This window comes from Nannospalax galili, unplaced genomic scaffold (assembly GCF_000622305.1).
Source record: "Nannospalax galili isolate Female #2095 unplaced genomic scaffold, S.galili_v1.0 scaffold227, whole genome shotgun sequence".
NCBI lineage: Eukaryota > Metazoa > Chordata > Mammalia > Rodentia > Spalacidae > Nannospalax > Nannospalax galili.
The window spans coordinates 9069743-9089105 of NW_008360303.1; the positions used below are offsets into that span (position 1 = coordinate 9069743).

Sequence of the window (19363 nt, forward strand, 5' to 3'; positions counted from 1 at the left end):
AAGCCATAGACTCTTGACCTCCGCCTGGTGGGATGGGGGTGGGGAAGCTTCTAAGGGGCAGAAGTTTACAGTCACCTGGGAAGTGGACTACTACCTCCACGTTATGTGTTTCTTATGTGTTTCTGCCCCCCCCCCCCCCCCAAAATCTACGATGGCACGATATTTTCTCCCTCGTGGTGAGCTCTCTCCTCCCTCCCCGTTTTTTGTTTTTTTTTTTTTCCCCCCCCCCCCCCCCCCCCCCCCGCAAACTGGAGAAAAGTCAGCCAGGAGACAGGGAACTCCCTTCAGCTTGGACAACCCCTGGAGCTCAGCAGCACAGTGAGGGAGGGAAAACAGCCCGGGGCCAGCCCACACATCTTGGGAGGGCGCGGGCCTGGAGGAGGCGCCCAGGCCAGCAACGCCTCTGGAGGAAGTTGGCCCTTTAATTTCAGAGCCGGGTTCCCGGTCGCATCCACGTTCAGCTGCGAGCCTCAGGCATCGCCTGTCCGAAGCGCTTAGTCCTCTGCTCCGGGTGCGGCACCGCGGCCATGGGCGGCTCGGCCTCCAGCCAGCTGGACGAGGGCAAGTGCGCCTACATCCAAGGTACGCCCGCCGCGGCAGCAGGGCAGCGCGGTCCCGGGCTAGCCTGATCGTCTGCCCTCGGGCTCCGAGGGCGCGCGGGCTAGCCGGTGCCACCTGTAGGCGTTGGGGCAGCTGAGACGCGCGGAGCCGGTGTCCTGTTGCAGGCGCCTGTGTGGCTTGGTGGGAACGGGGGATGGGAGGCTGCCGGACGAGCGAGAGAAGCAGGTGCCTGCAGGATGCGGGCAGGGGACCCTGGGTCTCCCCAGCTCCGCCCTCCTCAAGTCGGTTCTTTCCCCGCCAGATACACCTCGCCTGCTGGTACTTGGCTCTTGACTCAGTTCTATGTAGTTTCTGAACTTGGCCGCAAAGAGAGCACTGGGGTTATCCCCCGAGTCTAGAGATGTCCCTGGGGGATTTCTGGCCAATGGAGCAGAATTTCCCTCGGTGTAACGTTGGCCTAACTTCGTCGAGTGCGGCACAGGCCACACCTTCCGCTGAAGAACTTCACATCAATCGCGGGGCCATTTCGTCAGAAGCAGAAAGAATGAAGGGTTTTAGGTTCTCAGGTTCGACAGTTCCCGCCTCTCCCCAGAGGGAGGAAAGCAAAAGAGGAAGGCTAGCGTGTTTTGCAACAATTACTAAAGTTATAGATGGAGAGAAACTCATTTTGGGAGCTTGTCGGCTATAGAGTGACTCAGTAAAGAGAGACTGGCAGAAGAAAACAAAAGCCAAACAGAGCGGAAATTGCAGGAAGTCGTGACTCTTTATCTTTCAGTGTATTTAGCCGCTGCTACCCCAACCTTGCCTCAACCTGTAACATTTGGCTGTTTAGTGAATTTAGTATATGCCCTGCTCCCTGCTTCCGAAATACCTTTTTAAAGAAAAATAGTTTTATCCTAACTCTTTAAGAGAAATAGTGGTTTTCCCTGATACCTTTTTCTCAATCTTGAGCTTTTCCTAAAAGCATTTAGTGAATATCCCTATTCCATTTTGCTCTCAGCCACAACACATAAAAGCATTTTTAAAGGGTACCATATGAAGGCACGTGAAGGCCAGTGTGCTGTAATAGATTTTCCAGATTCCTGCTCTCCTGCTTAGTGAAGTAGTCATCGACAACACACCACACCAGAGGATTAAAAACTCAGTCACATATCCCTCTGTGGTTGTTTATTAGAAGGGGTGGTAGTGGATGTTTTATTCAGCAGAAAACTAAGCCCATCTTAATTTTGGCTGTGTGCTTGTCCTCACCAGTGCAGGACTGAGAGATGTTGCAGAACTCCATCAGAAATGACTTTTCTTTGGCTGTGAGCAAAATCGTGTTTATGGGGATCATTAGATGTTCCACTGGAACGTTTAGAAACATCAAAAGTTGAAGCATAGCCATCTTCAGGTTATTAGTACGTCTAGCAACGAGACAAATGAATTTGCACACCTCAAGGTCAAGTCCTTTCTTGTGATGGATGCACATATTGTACTCGTATAAGGAAAAGTATTACATTTTTTACTTTGAAACTAAATGGTTACACATGCAAAAGCACTACATGGGGACATGAGATTAAAGATATTTAAATGAGCGAAACTGTAGTCATTACGTTCCTTAGTCTTCTTCAGTTTTATCACTTCTTTCTCATTTCAGAGGGCACTTTCAAGGTATGTGTCCTGGGGGAGGGAAGAAAAGAGTTAAAGTGAAAATACCTCCGGAGAAAATGAGGCATTGCTTCATGTGACTGCGCTGGTCTTGCCAGAAGAGAAGACAGCCTTGGAAAAATGCATGGTGCTGGGAATTGTTCGTGCATGAGCAAACGAAGATCACGGGGCTCAGATTTCTCAGTGGTTTTGAAACTTCAGGACCCCAGATAAAACCGAAACCCTGCATTTATCTCTTTGCCCATCATTTAGCCCATAAATAGTCTCAAGCTCTGATTTAATTGTAAGTAAAACAATTGGAGGTATGAAGTTCGAGTTGAAATACAATTTTATGGTCTGCTTCTCATAAAGTAGCTACCAGTGAAATATTATGGATTTGAGAGCTTGGTAGCTGTTTGTCAGGGCACAGGATAACCAGTCAGTATATTTTAGGTGTTGCTCACTTTGTATCTGTCTGAAGCAGCTGTACTTCTAGAATGTTAAGATCCATATTTACTTTTAGACCAGTCATCTAACAACTACCATTTCTGTGGGTCAAAACTTTGTTATTTGTGTCATGAGGATGTTTTGAAAATACATTGTTTGTTAGAATTCAGTCTTCAGATAAAGAGGTATCAGGCATCTAACGGAATTACTTCATTTCAAAATGTGAGAATTTAGAAGATTACTGACATCCTTATGTTTCCTAAAAAGGAGTTGAGTTTTTAGGATGGTTTAGAGGACTTTTAGTAAATCCCTATTATATAATAAAACATCTCTATTAATAAATAACATTAAGACCAGCTTGTAATCACAGTGCCATCTTGTAGCCTGTAGTGAATCTTTTATCATTCCCTTGAAAGTATAATGTTTTCCTTTAACAAGGAATAAAGTTCATCCAGTTCTGCCACGAGCAGTCAACTTAAGATGACCTTCTCTTTTTATGCCATTAACAATAATTTATTACTGTGTGTATAATGTGTGAGTGTGTGCGCCATGCCGTATGGGTGGAGGTCAGAGGGCACCTGTGGAGTTGGTTCGCTTCTACCTTCAACTGAATTCTGGGGATGGAACCCTGGTTGTCAGGCTCGCATGGCAAGCACTTTTCCCACTGAGTCATCTCACTGACCCTTTTTAATGCCATTATAAAACAATATTTGGAATGACTAATATTGAACTTTTTGAAACTGAACTATATGAAAAAAACATATGTACAATGCATTTTCATATGGAAACAATAACTTTATTTCCTTTTTGAAATACTTTTGAGGCCTGGTGAGAGGGCTCAGTGGGTAAAGGCACTTGCTGGCAAGCCTGAAGACCTGGGCTGGATCCCTGGAACCCACATGGTCAAAGGAGAGAACTGACCCTTACAAGTTGTCCTCTGTCTTCTATATACACACTGTGGCACATACCCCCACCCACATACATATATGAGCACACACACAAATACAGAAATGTAATAAAAAAATTTAAGAAAGGGGCCTAGCAAGATGGCTCAGCAGGTAAAGGTACTTGATGCCAAGTCTAATGATCTGAGTTCAATTCCTGGGACTCACATGGTATGAAAGGAGAGGACCACTCTCTCCCACAAGATGTCTTTTGACTTTCACACACATGCTGTGTCACATGTGCACATCTCCCAAAGAATGAGTAAATGTAAAAGAATACAAAAAATGCTATTGAATTTTAAAACCTTTTTTAAATGTATTAATTATGTGTATGAGTGTTTTGTCTGAGTGTATGTAAGTGCACCTATGTTGTACAATGGTGGCAGAGGCCAGAAGAGGGCATCAAATTCCCTAGAACTTGAGTTAGGTATGGTTGTTAGCTGCCGTGTGGGTGCTGGGAACCCAATCCAGGTCTTCTGCAAGAGCAGCCTGTGCTCTTAACCACTGAACCATCTCTCCAGTCCTGTTACTGAATTTTTAATGAATGAAAAAGAAAACAGTTTTGAAACTCTCACATGTAAAATGTCCTGTAGAGGATTGTGAAAGTTCTGGGAAATGAATGCTACATCTGAGAACTGGGACACAGGACCCCACGTGGGTCTGGTGGAGACCTGTGGATCTGCTGCCAGGAAGTAGTTAGGAACCTGTTCTTTAACTGTTCTTATACTATTCTTAAACTACTTAGGGCTGGCAAGATGGATCAGTGCATAAAGGCACTTGCTGCTAAGCCTCATGACCTGAGGAGTTTTAGGCCAGAGAGAGAGAGAGAGAGAGAGAGAGAGAGAGAGAGAGAGAGAGATCTTTTCCTGAACTCACTGTTGAATAGTCAGTGTCAGCCCATGAAAGGCTCTATAACACCCTTTGGAATATTCATCAATGATTTGATGCTTTTAATGAGTTGCAATTTAATTTTTAAAACACGTGTTTGTGTGTGTGTGTGTGTGTGTGTGTGTGTGTGCGCGCGCGCACGTGGGCGCACACTCACACGTATGGCCTGTGTGAATTTATGTGCACCACATGTGTGCAGGTGCCCATGGAAGCCAGTAGAGAGTGTTGCATCCTTTCAAGAGCAGTAAGTGCTCTTAAACACTGAAGCGTCTCTCCAGCCCTGGGTTTCGGTTTAAAACATTGATTTTTCTCAGGGGAATGCTCTCATACTTTTGTGAAGGGTTAACTTAGGTGATGATATCTGACATTTAAGCTGATAACAGCACCTGGAGTGAAGTTTTTATGGGCGGAGGGTCAGGCAAGTGGCTCCTATTTGAGGTCTGGTCAAGTTGCATGTGCAAGACTTGTGCACACATTCACTCATTTTCAGTTGTTGGTGAGAGATGGACAAATGAAAAGGCCTGACTTATCTGGTTGATAAATAATTATCATATTTATAATTATGGCAGTGTGGTCTCAGAGTACAAGTTATCTGACTAGTAATGGTGGCATCTGTGATGGAAATGTTAAGATATGGAGTATGGCAGCCACTGTCAGAGGCGAACCCAACTTTCCTCCCTGATTCCTCTTCCTAGAGAACACTCCCTCTCTTCAGGTATTGAAACTCTTATGTATAGCACTGTTTTAGACAGACTAATGCCAATTATAGGCCCCGAGGGGTGGGTGGATTGGTCTGGGTCCATGACAGTGGTGAGTTTTCTTAGTCAGAGATTATTCTGGTGGTAGGATTATGATGCAGTCTGGCCAGTGATGCTGGAGGGGAAGGTCCCTGGCTTCTAGGAAAGCTTTCCTTCTATTTAAAAGGGAGATAGGGTAGGGTAGGTGGCTCTCTCAGTCGGCAAAGTGCTTGCCATGGAAGCATGAGGACCTGACTTTGAACCCCAGGACCCATGTACAAAAAGCTATGCTCTGGGGTATACACCTGTAATTTAGGTGGAGACAGGAAGATCCCTGGAGCTTGCTGTCCAGCTAGTCTGCGAGTTCCAGGTTCAGTTAAAGACACTGTTTCACAAAAATAAAGTGAAGAGTGATTGAAGAACAACACTCAACATTGACCTCTGGCATCTACATGCCCATATATACATGTATGCACACACGCACGCCAGCACGCATGCACACACGAATGCAGGAACGCATGGAGACGACTAGATCAAGTAGTGCTGTAATTCCAGCGCTTGAGAGACAGAGACAGGGGAATGCCACACGTTTGAGGGTAGCTTGTTCTACCTAGTTTCAGGCTAGTTAGGGATATATAGGGAGACCCTGTCTCAAAATCAAAAATCAGAATAAAAAAACCAAACAGAAACAAAAAATAAAGATAAAAGAAAAAGGAAGCAAATTGAATGCCGCCCCTTTGGGCTTTGCTGTGCTGGAATGTGAGGCAGAGAGCTACTGATTTTATCTGGCTAAACTGGTGGCAGCAAAGCAGAGGACATTTCAAAGAGAGGGCAGAACCCTGTCAAATTGCTGATGTCTTGTCTGCACTTAGCTTGGGCACTTGTCACGTGAGATCCTAAATCCTCTTTGATTTGGAGTTGGTGTGGTAAAGATTGCTAGCTATATTTAGTCTCAGCATTTGGGAGGTAGAGGCAGGAGAATCAAGACTGTCTTCAGTTATATAGGGAGTTTGAGGGTTTGAGGTTAGCCTGGGCTACATAAGACTCCATTTAAAAAAAAAAAAAAAAACCAAGAGATTGGTTGACTGAGAGATTTAGAGATTGCTGGTTATCTCCCAGCAACATTGTCTCCTGCTGCCTTCAATAATGGAACATCCAGCTTTTAATTGTCCACATGAACCCTCATAATAAAGATGCTCCAGTCTCCTATGCAACTAGATGGGGTTGTGCAACCGACTTTTGGTCAACAGGATACAAATAAAAGTGCTGCATGCTCTTTCAAGCAAGTTAGTGATCCAGAGGTCAAAGGGGAAGGTGTGATGTTTTTTGTCCTGTCTCTGATCCTGCTGGCTAGATGTAAACTTGTCTGGAGTGACCATCTTGGGCCATGACATATCCTTTTAGAAAAGATGGAGCAGAGTGGTAGGATGAAGAGCCCAGGTTCCTGTGAAATTCACATAGTAGAACCTCCATAACTACCCTGGGACTATTTACCTCTGGACCTTAGTAAGAGAGAAATCAACTTCTATCTTATATAAGCCTGTGTTATTTCTGGTATTACTATTATCCACAGATAGGCCTTATTCAAACTAATATAACTGTCTTCTGTTATCTGTGCCCTAAAGTATCTGAACCAATACACTGAATGCGACCTTATTGGGTCTCTTTTAAGAAAAATTGATCCAAAGACAGTGAAAGTAGGTAATGATTATTATACCATTAATATTAGTCTCAGGTCATAATTTTTTTTTTTTTGTCTTTTTTGAGACAGAGTCTCCCTGTAGTCCCAGCTGGCCTGGAACTCACTGTATAGACCAGGCTGACCTTGAATTCACAAAGATCCACCTGCCTCTGCCTCCTGAGTGCTGGGATTTATGGTGTATGCCACCATGCCTGGCTCAGATCATAATTTATAGAAATGAACAGACTCTTCTTTTTAGATTTATTTTTTATTATTAAAAATCATATGTGTGTGTACATGCACATGAGTGCAAATGCCTGAAGAGTCCAGAAGATGGTGCCGGCTTCCCTGGAGCTCTAGATAAACGTGGTTGTGAGCTGCCCAAAATGGGTTCTGGGAACCAACTCCCAGGAAGGAATTGGGAGATGGAGAAAAAAGAAGGGAGAGGACCCAGTAGAAATGAATGCACAGATGTATTTTGGTTACTCTATATTTTGACCTTGAAATGTCTTCAAGCTTGCCAAACTATTGTTGAAACTAATAGGGATTTCAAATAAGGACACTAGTGAAGGTTGGGAATTTCCAGTGTCAATAATTATCTTCTGCTTCCTTCCAGCTTCATGAATGGAAACCAAAACACTGGAGATGAGAAGCTAATCTTTAGGAAGTCCCAAATTTAATGTTGTAAAGTCAGAAAACTCTGTGAATTGAGAGGGTGTTTTTTTAATGCAATAAAAATCAAGTAAATACAGAGTGAGACTAATACAAGTCCTGAACTCCACAGAATTCAATGCTGAATCAAAATCTGGTCTTGGGCTAGGTGTGGTAGTGCACACCTTTAATCCCAGCACTCTGGAGCCAGGGGTAGGAGGATTGTTGTAAAATCAAGGCCAGCTTCGGACTGTTTACCTAGCAAGTTCAAGGTCAGTTGGGGCTACACAGTGAGACCCTTTCTCAAAACAAAAATCAAAAAACAAACCAAACTAAAAGAACACCAACAAAAAACAAAACCTAGTCTTGGGCTGGTGAGATGGCTTAGCAGGTAAAAGGCATTTGCTGCCAAGTCTAATAACCCGAGTTCAATTCCTAGGACCCACATGCTAGAAAGAGAGAATTGGGGCTGGAGAGATGGCTCAGTGGTTAAGAGCGCTGACTGCTCTTGCAGAGGATCCGGGTTCAATTCCCAGCACCCACATGGTGGCTATAAACTGTCCTTAAACTCCAGTTCTAGGGGAATCCGAAGCCCTGTTCTGACGTCCGAGGCATTGCATGACACGGGTGTGCTCACATACATGCAGGCAATATACTCATAAACATAAAATAAAAATAATAAAATATTAAAAAAATATGTAAGAAGGAGAGAATCAACTCCTGCAGGTTTTCCTTTGACCCCCATGTGTATGCTGTGATGTGTGCTTTTGTGTGCATGTGTATGTGTGTATACAACACATACATTAAAATAAAGGTAGGACCTGGTTTTAATGAAACATTTCCCTTTACCATAGACACTGACTGTGAGAGGGCCACAGCAGGGTCTTCTAATAATTATAATTAAGAAGGTGACAATAGTAATTTTAATTATTTGTTTTTAAATTGAGACAGGATCTCATATAGCCCAAGCTGGCCTTGAGCTCTGGGTGACTGAGGATAGCTTGAACTCCTCACCCTTCTGCCTCCATCTCCTGGAATTATAGGATTTTTTTCCCCCCACAATATCTGGTTTATGAGGTGCTGGAGGTTGAGCCCAGGGCTTCCTACATGCTAGGCAAGCACTCTAACAACTGAGTTATAGCCTTAGTCCTTATTTGTTTCCCCACGCCCCCCTTGTGGACTACTGAACTGATTGTAGTTTTACTCAGTTGTAATCTTTGGAAAGGTCTGACTGAACTCACAGGTAGAAAATGCAGCAGCAAGAACACAATTTGTAGCAGTCATTTATAATTTAATTAAAATAAATGTACTGTGAAAGTTTTACAAAATGTGTGTGTGAATTATGGCAGTGCATTTTAATCTAAACAGCAAATTTGATTGGTTTTTTGAGGTACCATCCCTGTAAGAAGCAAAGCACGCAGAACAATCTGTAGTGTGAAATGGGAAATGAAGTCAGAAGTGAGGAAAATGGAGCATAATGAGAGGAAGACAGAACAAAAGCTCAGTTCATCTGCCCTGCCTGTTAAGGCATTTTAGAAAATATAGGCTGCATGAGGGCTGGGAGATAGTTCAGTGGGTAAGAGCACTGGCTGCCCTTGCAGAAGATTTGGGTTTGAATCCCAGCACCCACATGGCAGCTAACAACTGCCCGTAACTTCAGTTCAAGGGTTTCTGACACCCTCTTCTGATCTCCATGGACATTGCAGGACATGGGTGCACTTATATACATGCAGGCAATACGCTCATACGCATAACATAAAAAAAAATTTAAAAAGAAAAAAAGTAAATACAGGACTACAAAGGCTAAATTCTAATAGCTTCAAACTAAAATGCCACATGCGCGACACACACATACACACACACACACACACACACAAAACCCAAATGCAATGCAGATTTTGTTCCTTGAAACTGGAAAATTCATTTTAAAGAGAGTAACAAATTGCTGCCAATAGGAAGCTGCAAGCCAGCTTTTAAAAGTGTCCTTTTCTCTGGTACTGCATGGTTTTCTCACTTAGAAGGCAAAAAATAAAAGGTTTAGAGAAATGAAAGCAATTAGTTCAGTGTTGAAAATTATAAGGTCTAAGACCCAAAGAAGTTTGCATTTCTAAACTTGATGCTACACAGAATGAGCCTGTAAGATAAAAATTAAAGGGTTGTTTTTGCTAGGATACCAGAAATGAATTTTGAAAGATCTGAAGGAATTTTGGAAGAAGAGCTCATGTCTCTGCCAAGCCATGCCGATATTTATTTTCTTTTCCTTCTTAAACAATATTTTTATGTTAAAATAATACCTAGATTCAGAAAACCACACAAACAGATGCGTAGCTCCATGAATTATTACATCAACCTCTCGTGCAGCTGTCACCCAGGTGTGAAATAGAAAGAACTCAGTGACCATCACAGAAGCCTCATGTTATCGGATAGGTAAGCAACATCATACATTTGATAAGGGTCATGAAGAAAGTGAAAGGGCATTATGATAGGAAACACAGTAGTGCTAAGGCGGGAGATGAGGTAATGCTAGGTGCAGTGTTTCAGAAGATCATAGTTGCTATGTGAAAACCATGCCAAGAGCATTTTGCATTCCCATAGGAGGGAAAGAAGGATGCTTGAAGGGGCTGAAGAAGGATGCAGTGTTTGGAGTAGTGAGAAGGAGAGGGTTGATGGGAGGAAATTCCTGTTCACCGTTTGTTGCTCTCCTAGCATCACTAGAGTGTGAGTTCCAGAAAAGCAAGGTCTTTATTTTAGTTTACTGGGATATTTGTAGCCAGTAGGCCAGTGCCTGGAATGTAATTCTTTACTGATAAATGTTAGCTGGATGAGTGAATGAAAGGAGAAAATGTTAAAAACTATAATGAAATTCTTTTAAAAATATTTTATTTATTGTTTTTGTTTTACATCTATGAGTGTATTACCCACAGAGGTTAGAAGACGTTGGATTCCCCAGGAACTGGAGTTATGGAGGGTTGTTAGCTGCCATGTGGGTGCTAGAAATTGAACCTGGATCCTCTGCAAGAGCAGTCAGTGCTCTTAACCGCTGAGCAATCTCTCCAACTCCCCCCCCCCGCAATGAAATTCTTACAAAGAGAAGTATTGGGTTGTAAAACAAATTCTGGATGTGATCAAATAAAAATAATAGAAGAATAAGGAAGAGCCCTTGGGGGCCAGCCAGGCTCAGCGGGTGAAGAATTTGATCCCTATCACCCACGGAAAGGTGGAAGAAAGAGAACCAACTCCACAAAATTGTCTTCTGATTTTCACATACATGCCTTGATGTGGCAGATGCCCCCCCATCATACACACACACACACACACACACACACACACACACACACACAATAAAAGGCCTTTATATAAAAGAACTCCTAGAAGTGAAAAGTCCTATGACCAAAAATTGAAAATCCTATTGTTATATTCAAATCAAGTTGGAATATTTCAGAAAACACAGCACAAACATGAAAAGATAGGAAAAATGAAGGTGGCACTATATAAAAGTCAACCTGTGACTTTAATATAAAGTTAATATATGACTGGAGAATAAAGAAAGTAAAGGAGGAAATTTATCAAAGAAATAATATAAGGCCATTTTCTAGAACAAAAGATCATGCATGGGTTTATGGATTTCTAGGGCCAGACAGTTACTGGAACTGACAGCTAGGAATAGTTCATGTTCCTACTGTGCGAAGGAGAAAGGCCTTGTAAGCTACAGGGCACTGGGCAGAGTCCTCAGCAGGGTGAGCAGAAACAAGCCCTGGACGACATGGCTGCTCCGGATCTGCTCTAACAGAATTTCAAAGCAAACCTCAAAAGAATTTGAGTCCTTTAGCTGCATGCCTGATCAAAGTCCAAATTCTTTATAGGAATACAAACAAGCAAACTTTTAACACATAAAAGCTGTCAAATTCAGTATCCATTTGAAAATTACCAGACAAATGAAGAAACAGGGGCTGGAGAGATGGCTCAGCACTGGCTGCTCTTCAGAGGACCCAGGTGTGGTTCACAGCACCTACATCGTGGCTAACATCCATCCATAACTCCATTCCCAGGGAATCTGATACCTTCTTCTGGCCTGTGTGGGCATTGCACACATGTAGTGCACTTACACACACACACACACACACACACACACACACACACATACACACACAAGTTTAAAAAAAATCAAAGCAACAGGAAAACTTCCATAACTCTAAGAAAGAAAAAAACAGACTCAGGATTTCCAGGCATGATAAATTTATCAGACAATGACATTAAGGCAGTAATTCTAAACATGTTTCATATGACTGAAGTACACAATGAGAAAAGAAATGAAAACTATAAACTATTTCTAGTCTTCAGTCTTTTGGAAGAGCATATGACTGCTGTGTTCTCCCCATAGGAGCCTCTGGGGAGAACGAAGCTGCACTGATTTGCACTGATTTGCAAGCTCTGCATTGGACTGTGTGGGTGTGGGGAGCTGTTGAGGCACCAATGTTGGTCTGGGCCTGGGCAGATGAGTAGGGTCAAGTCAGAGATGACGGTAAATTGTGGATGTTCTTTCTTTTGTGTGTGTGTGTGTGTGTGTGTGTGTGTGTATCTTTATCTTTTTGAGACACGGTCTCCCTGTAGCCCCAGCTGGCCTGGAACTCACTATGTAGACCAGGCTGGCCTCAAACTCACAAAGATCCACCTGCATCTGCCTCCCAAGTACTGGGATTAAAGGCTTGTGCCACCATACCCATCGTGGATGTTCTTTTCTAAAGGTCATTGTGAGTAGTGTTCATTTCCCCTTAACTCTGGGGCTCACACAGGACAAGTAACAATTTCTGTTTCACTGAAAAGAATCCAGAGCTTTCCTATATTTGGACTGAATGTATTTGTTTAAAGAATGATTTCCTATGTAAGTCATGCAGAATGTGTGAGATGATATGTCTGAATAATTGCCCAAGCAAAGCAGACACAGGCTTAGAGTTTAGAATAATGACAGATTTTATTAGCAACAATGCCGAATGTGTATTATCTGAAGTATAAATATTTAAAATGGCTGTGTTGGAGAGAAGGATTAAATGAGTAACAAGAATTGAAATGTCCTGTTTAAACTTAAAGTAAATAAGAATTTTGGACAGTGACAAAGACTTGTGCAAATCAATTGGATGTCAGCTCTTAATTAGGAACAACTCCTGGGTGAGGAATGATAATAGCTATAGTAAAAGTTAGCATTTATTGAGTGCCTACTGTGTGTCTGGTAAATGTCATAGAGAAATGGAAATAGGATGTCAAATTCTCTTCCAGAACTTCAAAACCTCTCTTTTATAGATTTTGTGCTCACATGGCTTTTCCCTTAATGTGAAGGAGTAACATGGGGGGAATTCGAGCAGTGTTGTCTCCATTTAGCACTTAAATTAGCCAACTGTGTAGCTTATCCTTGGGTATAAGTTGGGATGTTTATTAAGCTTTTGACTTTATATCCCAATTCTGACTTATCTGCTATTTTTTTATTTAAAAATTTTTAGATGTGTATGTATGTATATATGTGTATGCAAGTATTCTGTATGTGCCTGTGTGGTTTATGTGCATGCATGTGTGTATGGGTGTGTGTGTGTGTGTGTGTGCATGTGAAGGCCAGATTGGGGGGCGGGGTTCTCTCCTGGACATGGATTTTTGTATTGTTTGGCTAGGCTAACAACCAGTAAACCCCAGTGATTCTTCTGTCTCTTCTTTCCCACAGTACTGGGGTTACAGGGGCACACGCCTGGCTTGCTACATGCATGCTGGAATTCTAACTCAGGTCCTCAAAATTGTGTAGCAAGCATTCTTAACCACTGAGCCATCTCTCTGGCCTCTTGATCTATCTATCTATCTATCTATCTATCTATCTATCTATCTATCTATCTATCTATCTATCTATTTATCTATCTATCTATCTATCTATATTTTTTTTGAGGCGAATGCATTTAATGGGTGGGATGTACCCTAGTTTGACTTCTGTTGCTGAGATAAAACACTGACCAAAACCAACTTGGGGAGAAAAGGGTTTGTTTCAGCTTACAACTCCCAGGTCACAATTCATCACTGAGGAAGTCAGGCCAGGAATTCAAGGCAGGGACTTGGAAGCGGGAACTGGAGCAGAGACCACAGGAACCTTCTTACTGGCTTGCTCCCCTCGGCTTACTCAGCTACCTTTCTTTTCTTTTTCTTCTTTTTTTTTTTTTTTTTTTTTTTGAGGAAAGGTCTCCCTGTAGCCCCAGCTGGCCTGGAACTCACTATGTAGATCAGGCTGGTCTCGAACTCACAAAGATCCACCTGCCTCTGCTTCCCAAGTGTCAGCTACCTTTCTTATACAGCCCAGACCCACTGGCCCAGGGATGGTATTGCCCATGGTGGACTGGACCCTCCATCAATTAACAATTAAGAAAATGCTTCACAGACATGGCCGCAGGCCATTTCAATGGAGAAAATTGCTCAGTTGAGGTTCCCTCTTCCCAGGTGACTTTAGTTTGTGTCAAGTTTTAACCGGCACAGGCTAGTAGATCATAAATACCTTAATCCAAAAATTAAAATATATCGTAATGTTAGCAAGCCATATTTTGAAATTTACAAACAGGTTAAAGTAGCATTTCAGGCCATTTTTACTATAAAGAAAATGAAGCTTTTAGGCAACTTCCTTATTACAAAGGAAAATATTTACATTTGAAAAGCAAGATACAAAATGCCAATTAATGGAGCCAGTAACCTTCAAATGTGAAAACCACTCATGATAGTCTCCTGAGGACTTGCTGAGTCTGAAACTGGATTCTCTGTAAATTTTTGATCTCTGGACTAGCTGACTTAAGCTTCTCATATGGAAAATGGGGACATCAGTAAAGTTTGGTGAGATAAAAGAGAGCTCAGGCCTGTAGCTCAGTTGGTGTAATTTTTGACGTGCATACTGGCCACATTTGGCAACATAACAAATCTGAGGCCAGCCTGGGCTACATGAGATTCTGTCTCAAAAAATAAAATAAAATAAGAGCACACAAATGAACAATAAAATGTAATAAATGTAATGTGGGCCTCAGATCTCCCATTCTTACAATTATGCTAATCAATTTGTTTTACTATCAGTAATGGCATCCAGCATTTGCAGAATAAATAATTGGCTTTCACATTCTGCCAAATAATACCTATCTCACACATTTGTTCTGTAGACTAATTAATGTTTGAGTGTTTAAACACAATGCCTCTATGGAAGCAATGGCATTATAATGTGTTGGGACACTCTAGTATTGTAATTAGTACTAATTAGATTCTTTTCAACAGCTTGTTGAATTTACAAATTACTACATGTAAGGTATTCTGCTTTACTTGTTCATTATGAAAGAGTCAGACACAATAGTTTTAAGTAACTATTCTCAAGGTTCTACACCAACCATTCCTCTGAAGCCAGGGACGGGCGATAGGAAAGCATCTTTGTAGGAACTGCCAAGCCATGTCAGGAATATGACAGAGGCCAGCTCATACTGGGTGGCCAGAGCTGGCTCTGGGTTTCCTTTTCCCTCTTAGAGATCAATAATATATTGTAGTTAAACCAGCAGTGGTAGGAGCTCCCTCCCCCTCTTCCTCCTTCCCTCCCTCCCTTCCTCCTCCCTTTCTCCTTCCTTCCTTTCCTTCTCCTCCTTCTCCTCCCCCCTTTCTCCTGAGACTCCATTTACCAGCACATCACTGCCAGTTCCCTTCTCTTCAGTGCATAGATGCTTGACATGGTAAAGATCTGGATGGCCCAAAGCTGGATTGCAGCTTTGCATTAGTCAGATTGAGCTCAATGAAAGAAGCACCCTCAGGTCTCAGTGAGCCAGTGTGACTGGGTGAATGGAAGTTGTGTTGGTTGGAGACCAACATTCTTTTCACTAGTGCAATGTACCATTGGACCTCTTCTCAGGATATTTTATTTAAAAATTTTTTTATTTAAATATTTTATTTACTACTTTTATTTTATGTGTGTGAGTGTATTGCCTGTATTTATGTAAGTGCACCATGTCATGAAGTGCCTGCAGAGGTCAGAAGAGGGTGTCAGATCCTTTGGAACTGGAGTTATGGACATTGTTAGACACTACGTGAGTGCTGGGATTTGAACCCCAGTCCTCTGCAAGAGCAGCCAGTGCTCTTAACCACTGAGCCATCTCTCTAGTCCCTCAGAATATTTTTAAATGAAAAAGGAAACAAACATGATCACAAGATTTAAAAAAGGAACCAATTTTACTTAAGTGCTATAATTAAAATATTTTTAAAATCCCATGCTATAACAAAATATGTGCTTCCTTATTAACATATTCAATGACAAGGTCTTGTGATGGGTTTAATAACTGCTGTCACTTTGAAGAAGTGCTATTCTGAGGTACGTGGGAATGGAACTGTGCTTTGAACACGTGTGATCTCTGTTGGTAACAAAGTCACAAGGTCTGCTAAACTCTACTGTGGTTGTTGACTTTATTCGTAATTGAACGAGACGCTGAATTAGAGTTGGCGATTAATGGGAATAAATGTTGTTTTCTCCTGTTCAACTTCTGGAGCTCCTGAATCCCATCCACAGACCATGATGGTCCTTAGATCCCAGTTTAAGAACCCCTGACCTCATGGCTCCATTATTCTCAGGGCTATAAAGACCTTCAAATGGACCCTGTGCACAGGTTTGCAGCAAAGCATATAGGGAGGGTGGAGGATTGTGTGGGTAGGGCTGTGGGCCAGGCCTGAAGGTGGCATATGTCATTACTGTCTAGACTTCCCTTTGTGTTCATTGTGGGGGTGTACAAGTGCACATGTGTATGTGTGTAGGCTAGAGGTTGACAATGGGTGATTTCGTCAATCATTCGTCACCTTATTTTTTTTGAGACTTGGTTTCTCATTGAACCTGCATTCACTAATTCACTAATTCAGCTAGACTGGCTAGCCAACGAACCTCAGAGATCCTCCTGCCTCTACCTCCACAGTGCTGGGATTCACAAGCATGTGCTACTGTGCTCAGCTTTTATGTGGGTCCTGGGGATCGAGCTCAGGTCCTCATGCTTCTACAGTGAGCACTTTACTAGCTGAGCCATCTCCTCAGCCCTAACCTGACCCTTTTGACAATGACACAGCATTCCTTTGTAGTCTGCTATTGGAAATTCCTGTCAGAAGTCCTGTTATTTTCTTTGTTGATTTCTTTTCCCTTTGTAGAACCCCTGAACATGTGGACCTTTTGTACTTTAAGTAGATTCTTACAAGGAAGATAGGTGATTAGTTTACTGTATTTTTAGAAAAAACAGAGCCCTCTAAGTCTATGCAGTCTAAACACATGTGCTTTGAGTACCTGAAATATGGATTGTTGGAATTAAGGCATGACCTAAGTTTGATGATATAGTGTGAATGTTGAAGATGCAAATTCAAACTACACCAATTTTGAAGAATTAGTATAAAAGAAAGAATGCAAACCATCTGATTAATAATAGCAGTTACATATTGAAGCCATACTAAGTTGGCACTATTGGATCAAACGTGGTATGTTAAAATTAATTTAATCAGGTTTAAAAAGTTTAAATGTAGTTAGTTATTAGAAATCTTTAACTTATATTTGAGGCTTACACCTGTTATTCACATGGTATGTCTTTTATATTGTGCTTGAGTAAAGATTCATAAAAGACTTAAGAGTGGCTGGTCTTAGAGGTAAGCATCCCCTCTGCTAACTATAAGCCGAGAGGCTGAGCGAACTGTTCCCACCTGCATGCATCATAATGGCAAATACAAGGCTGGAATTCAGGCTGTCACATTTTTTGCTACAGAGCTCTTTTCCTAGTCCATGGTATCAAACCAAACCAAATGGAACCAAAAATTTTCAAGATGGAAGTTTCTAGTCCAAATCAGAATAATACTCTAATTCAGAGCTTAAAACAAGAACTCTGAAATCAGCAAACTTTCCCTCCTCCTAGTCTGCCATATTCTTCATTCCTGGATTTAAAGTTTAAGTGTAGCTTCTTGTTATTGAAGAACTGTAGGAGCAGGCCAGCAGACAGGCACCTGGTAGGTACTTAACTCCCTCTTGAACACAGATAAAAGGAGTCCTGCCTGTGGTCAGTCTTGTTTACTCCTGGTCTCATGTTGTTGAATACTTTAAGCTCAAAACCAAAATGTAGGGGCTGGAGAGATGGTTGTGCAGTTAAAAGCACTTCCTGCTCTTCCAGAGGACTGAACTCAGCACCCAACATTGACATTGAGTTGCTCACAATCACCTGTGTAACGACAGCTTCAGGAGATCCAATGCCCTCTTCTGGCCTTTACAGGCACCCATACACATGTGGCAGGCACTCATGCAGATGTGCGTGTCCCCACACATAGCCACACACGCACATTGTAAATAAAAATAAAAATAAATCTTAAAAAATCCATATGCTGATATGAAAGGTTTGAGCTCCTTTTCCTCAGACATTCTTGATATCTGTGATGATCGGCAAGGAACAGTTATTTTCAGGAGACCTTGAGAGTTTCCCATGAAAGTGCCAAATAATGATATAGAAAGAACAAACATCGAAACATGAAACAGTCGGTGGATCACTGAAGTCGTCATGGGTCAAGAGGCATTCATTGTGGCTCATCGCAGAGCTTGTGTTCTAGCAATCACTGAAATTGCAGAGACAATTCTGAGAAGTGGGACAGCTAGAGCCCAGGGGACATACAATTTTTCCCAAAGACTCCTCAGTAAGGTATTAATGGTAATTCAATTTTGACAGCATTTTATGTAATTCAAGAATATTTATGTCATGCAGGATTTCTGAGTGGAGAAAAATAAGCTGTAGTTGTTCACGTCAAGGACTTTATTATCTGCAGGCCTTTACTTGTTATCTAAATATACACGGGTCACAGGTGATCCTATGGCTACCGATGAGTTGCTGCAGAGAGTGAGAAGAATGGGGAAAACCCATGGGAAGGTAGGTGTGGTTGTGCATCCCAGCGCTTCAGAGACTGAAGCACGAGGATTGTTGAGAGTTCAAAGCCGTGGCGGCTTATATAGAAAGTACTAGTCTAGCCAGGGCTATATAGCAAGACCTTGTCTCAAAAAACATGCTCCCATACCCACATGAAGATATATCCGAGACAGAAAGGTCAGACAAAAATTTCAGACATCCTTTTAGATGCAGCCATAGACTCTAGAGTGGGAACCAAGAGCAAATAAAGAAGAAAGAGGGATAAAAGAAAATTAAGCCCCACATGTATTCCTTTTAATCACTATCTACTTTTGTCTACTTCGCCATCACTTGACTAAGAATGGACTAGTCATGTTAAATACTAGGATTCCACATGTTTTCATCCCCTGAAGACAAAATCCAGAAAATATAAGGGTAGCTTACATTAAAATTTTTGATTGATTGATTGATTGATTTTTTAATTTTTAATTTTTTATTTTTTGTCTTTTTGAGACATGGTTTCCCTGTAGTCCCAGCTGGCTTGGAACTCACTATGTAGACTAGGCTGGCCTTGAACTCACAGAGATCAGCCTGCCCCTGCCTCCTAAGTGCTGGAATTAAAGGTGTGTGCTACGACACCTGGCTTGATTTATTTATTTTTATTTTATGTGTGAATGTTTTGCCTGCCTGTATGTAAGTGGACCACATGCATGCAGCGCCTGCAGAGGTAATTAAAGGTGTGTGCTACAACACCTGGCTTGATTTATTTATTTTTATTTTATGTGTGAATATTTTGCCTGCCTGTATGTAAGTGGACCACATGCATGCAGCGCCTGCAGAGGTCAGAAGAGGGCATCTGAGTCCCTGGAACTGGAGTTATGAATGGTTGCTACCTGCCATGTCGGGGCTGGGAACACAACCTTATCCTTCAGT

At 42.0% G+C, this 19363-nt stretch overlaps 1 protein-coding gene across 1 annotated transcript in view; it reads left to right on the forward strand.

Annotated features, from left to right (window-relative positions):
• Positions 1 to 361: 361 nt before the first annotated feature.
• The window catches only part of Niban1 (niban apoptosis regulator 1), a 196214-nt gene continuing 177212 nt past the window's right edge, over positions 362 to 19363 (forward strand). The window contains exon 1 of the mRNA XM_008824280.3: positions 362 to 582. Within this exon, the coding sequence (XP_008822502.1) occupies positions 528 to 582 (55 nt within the window). The 5' untranslated portion in view covers positions 362 to 527. The remainder of the gene's footprint in view (positions 583 to 19363) is intronic.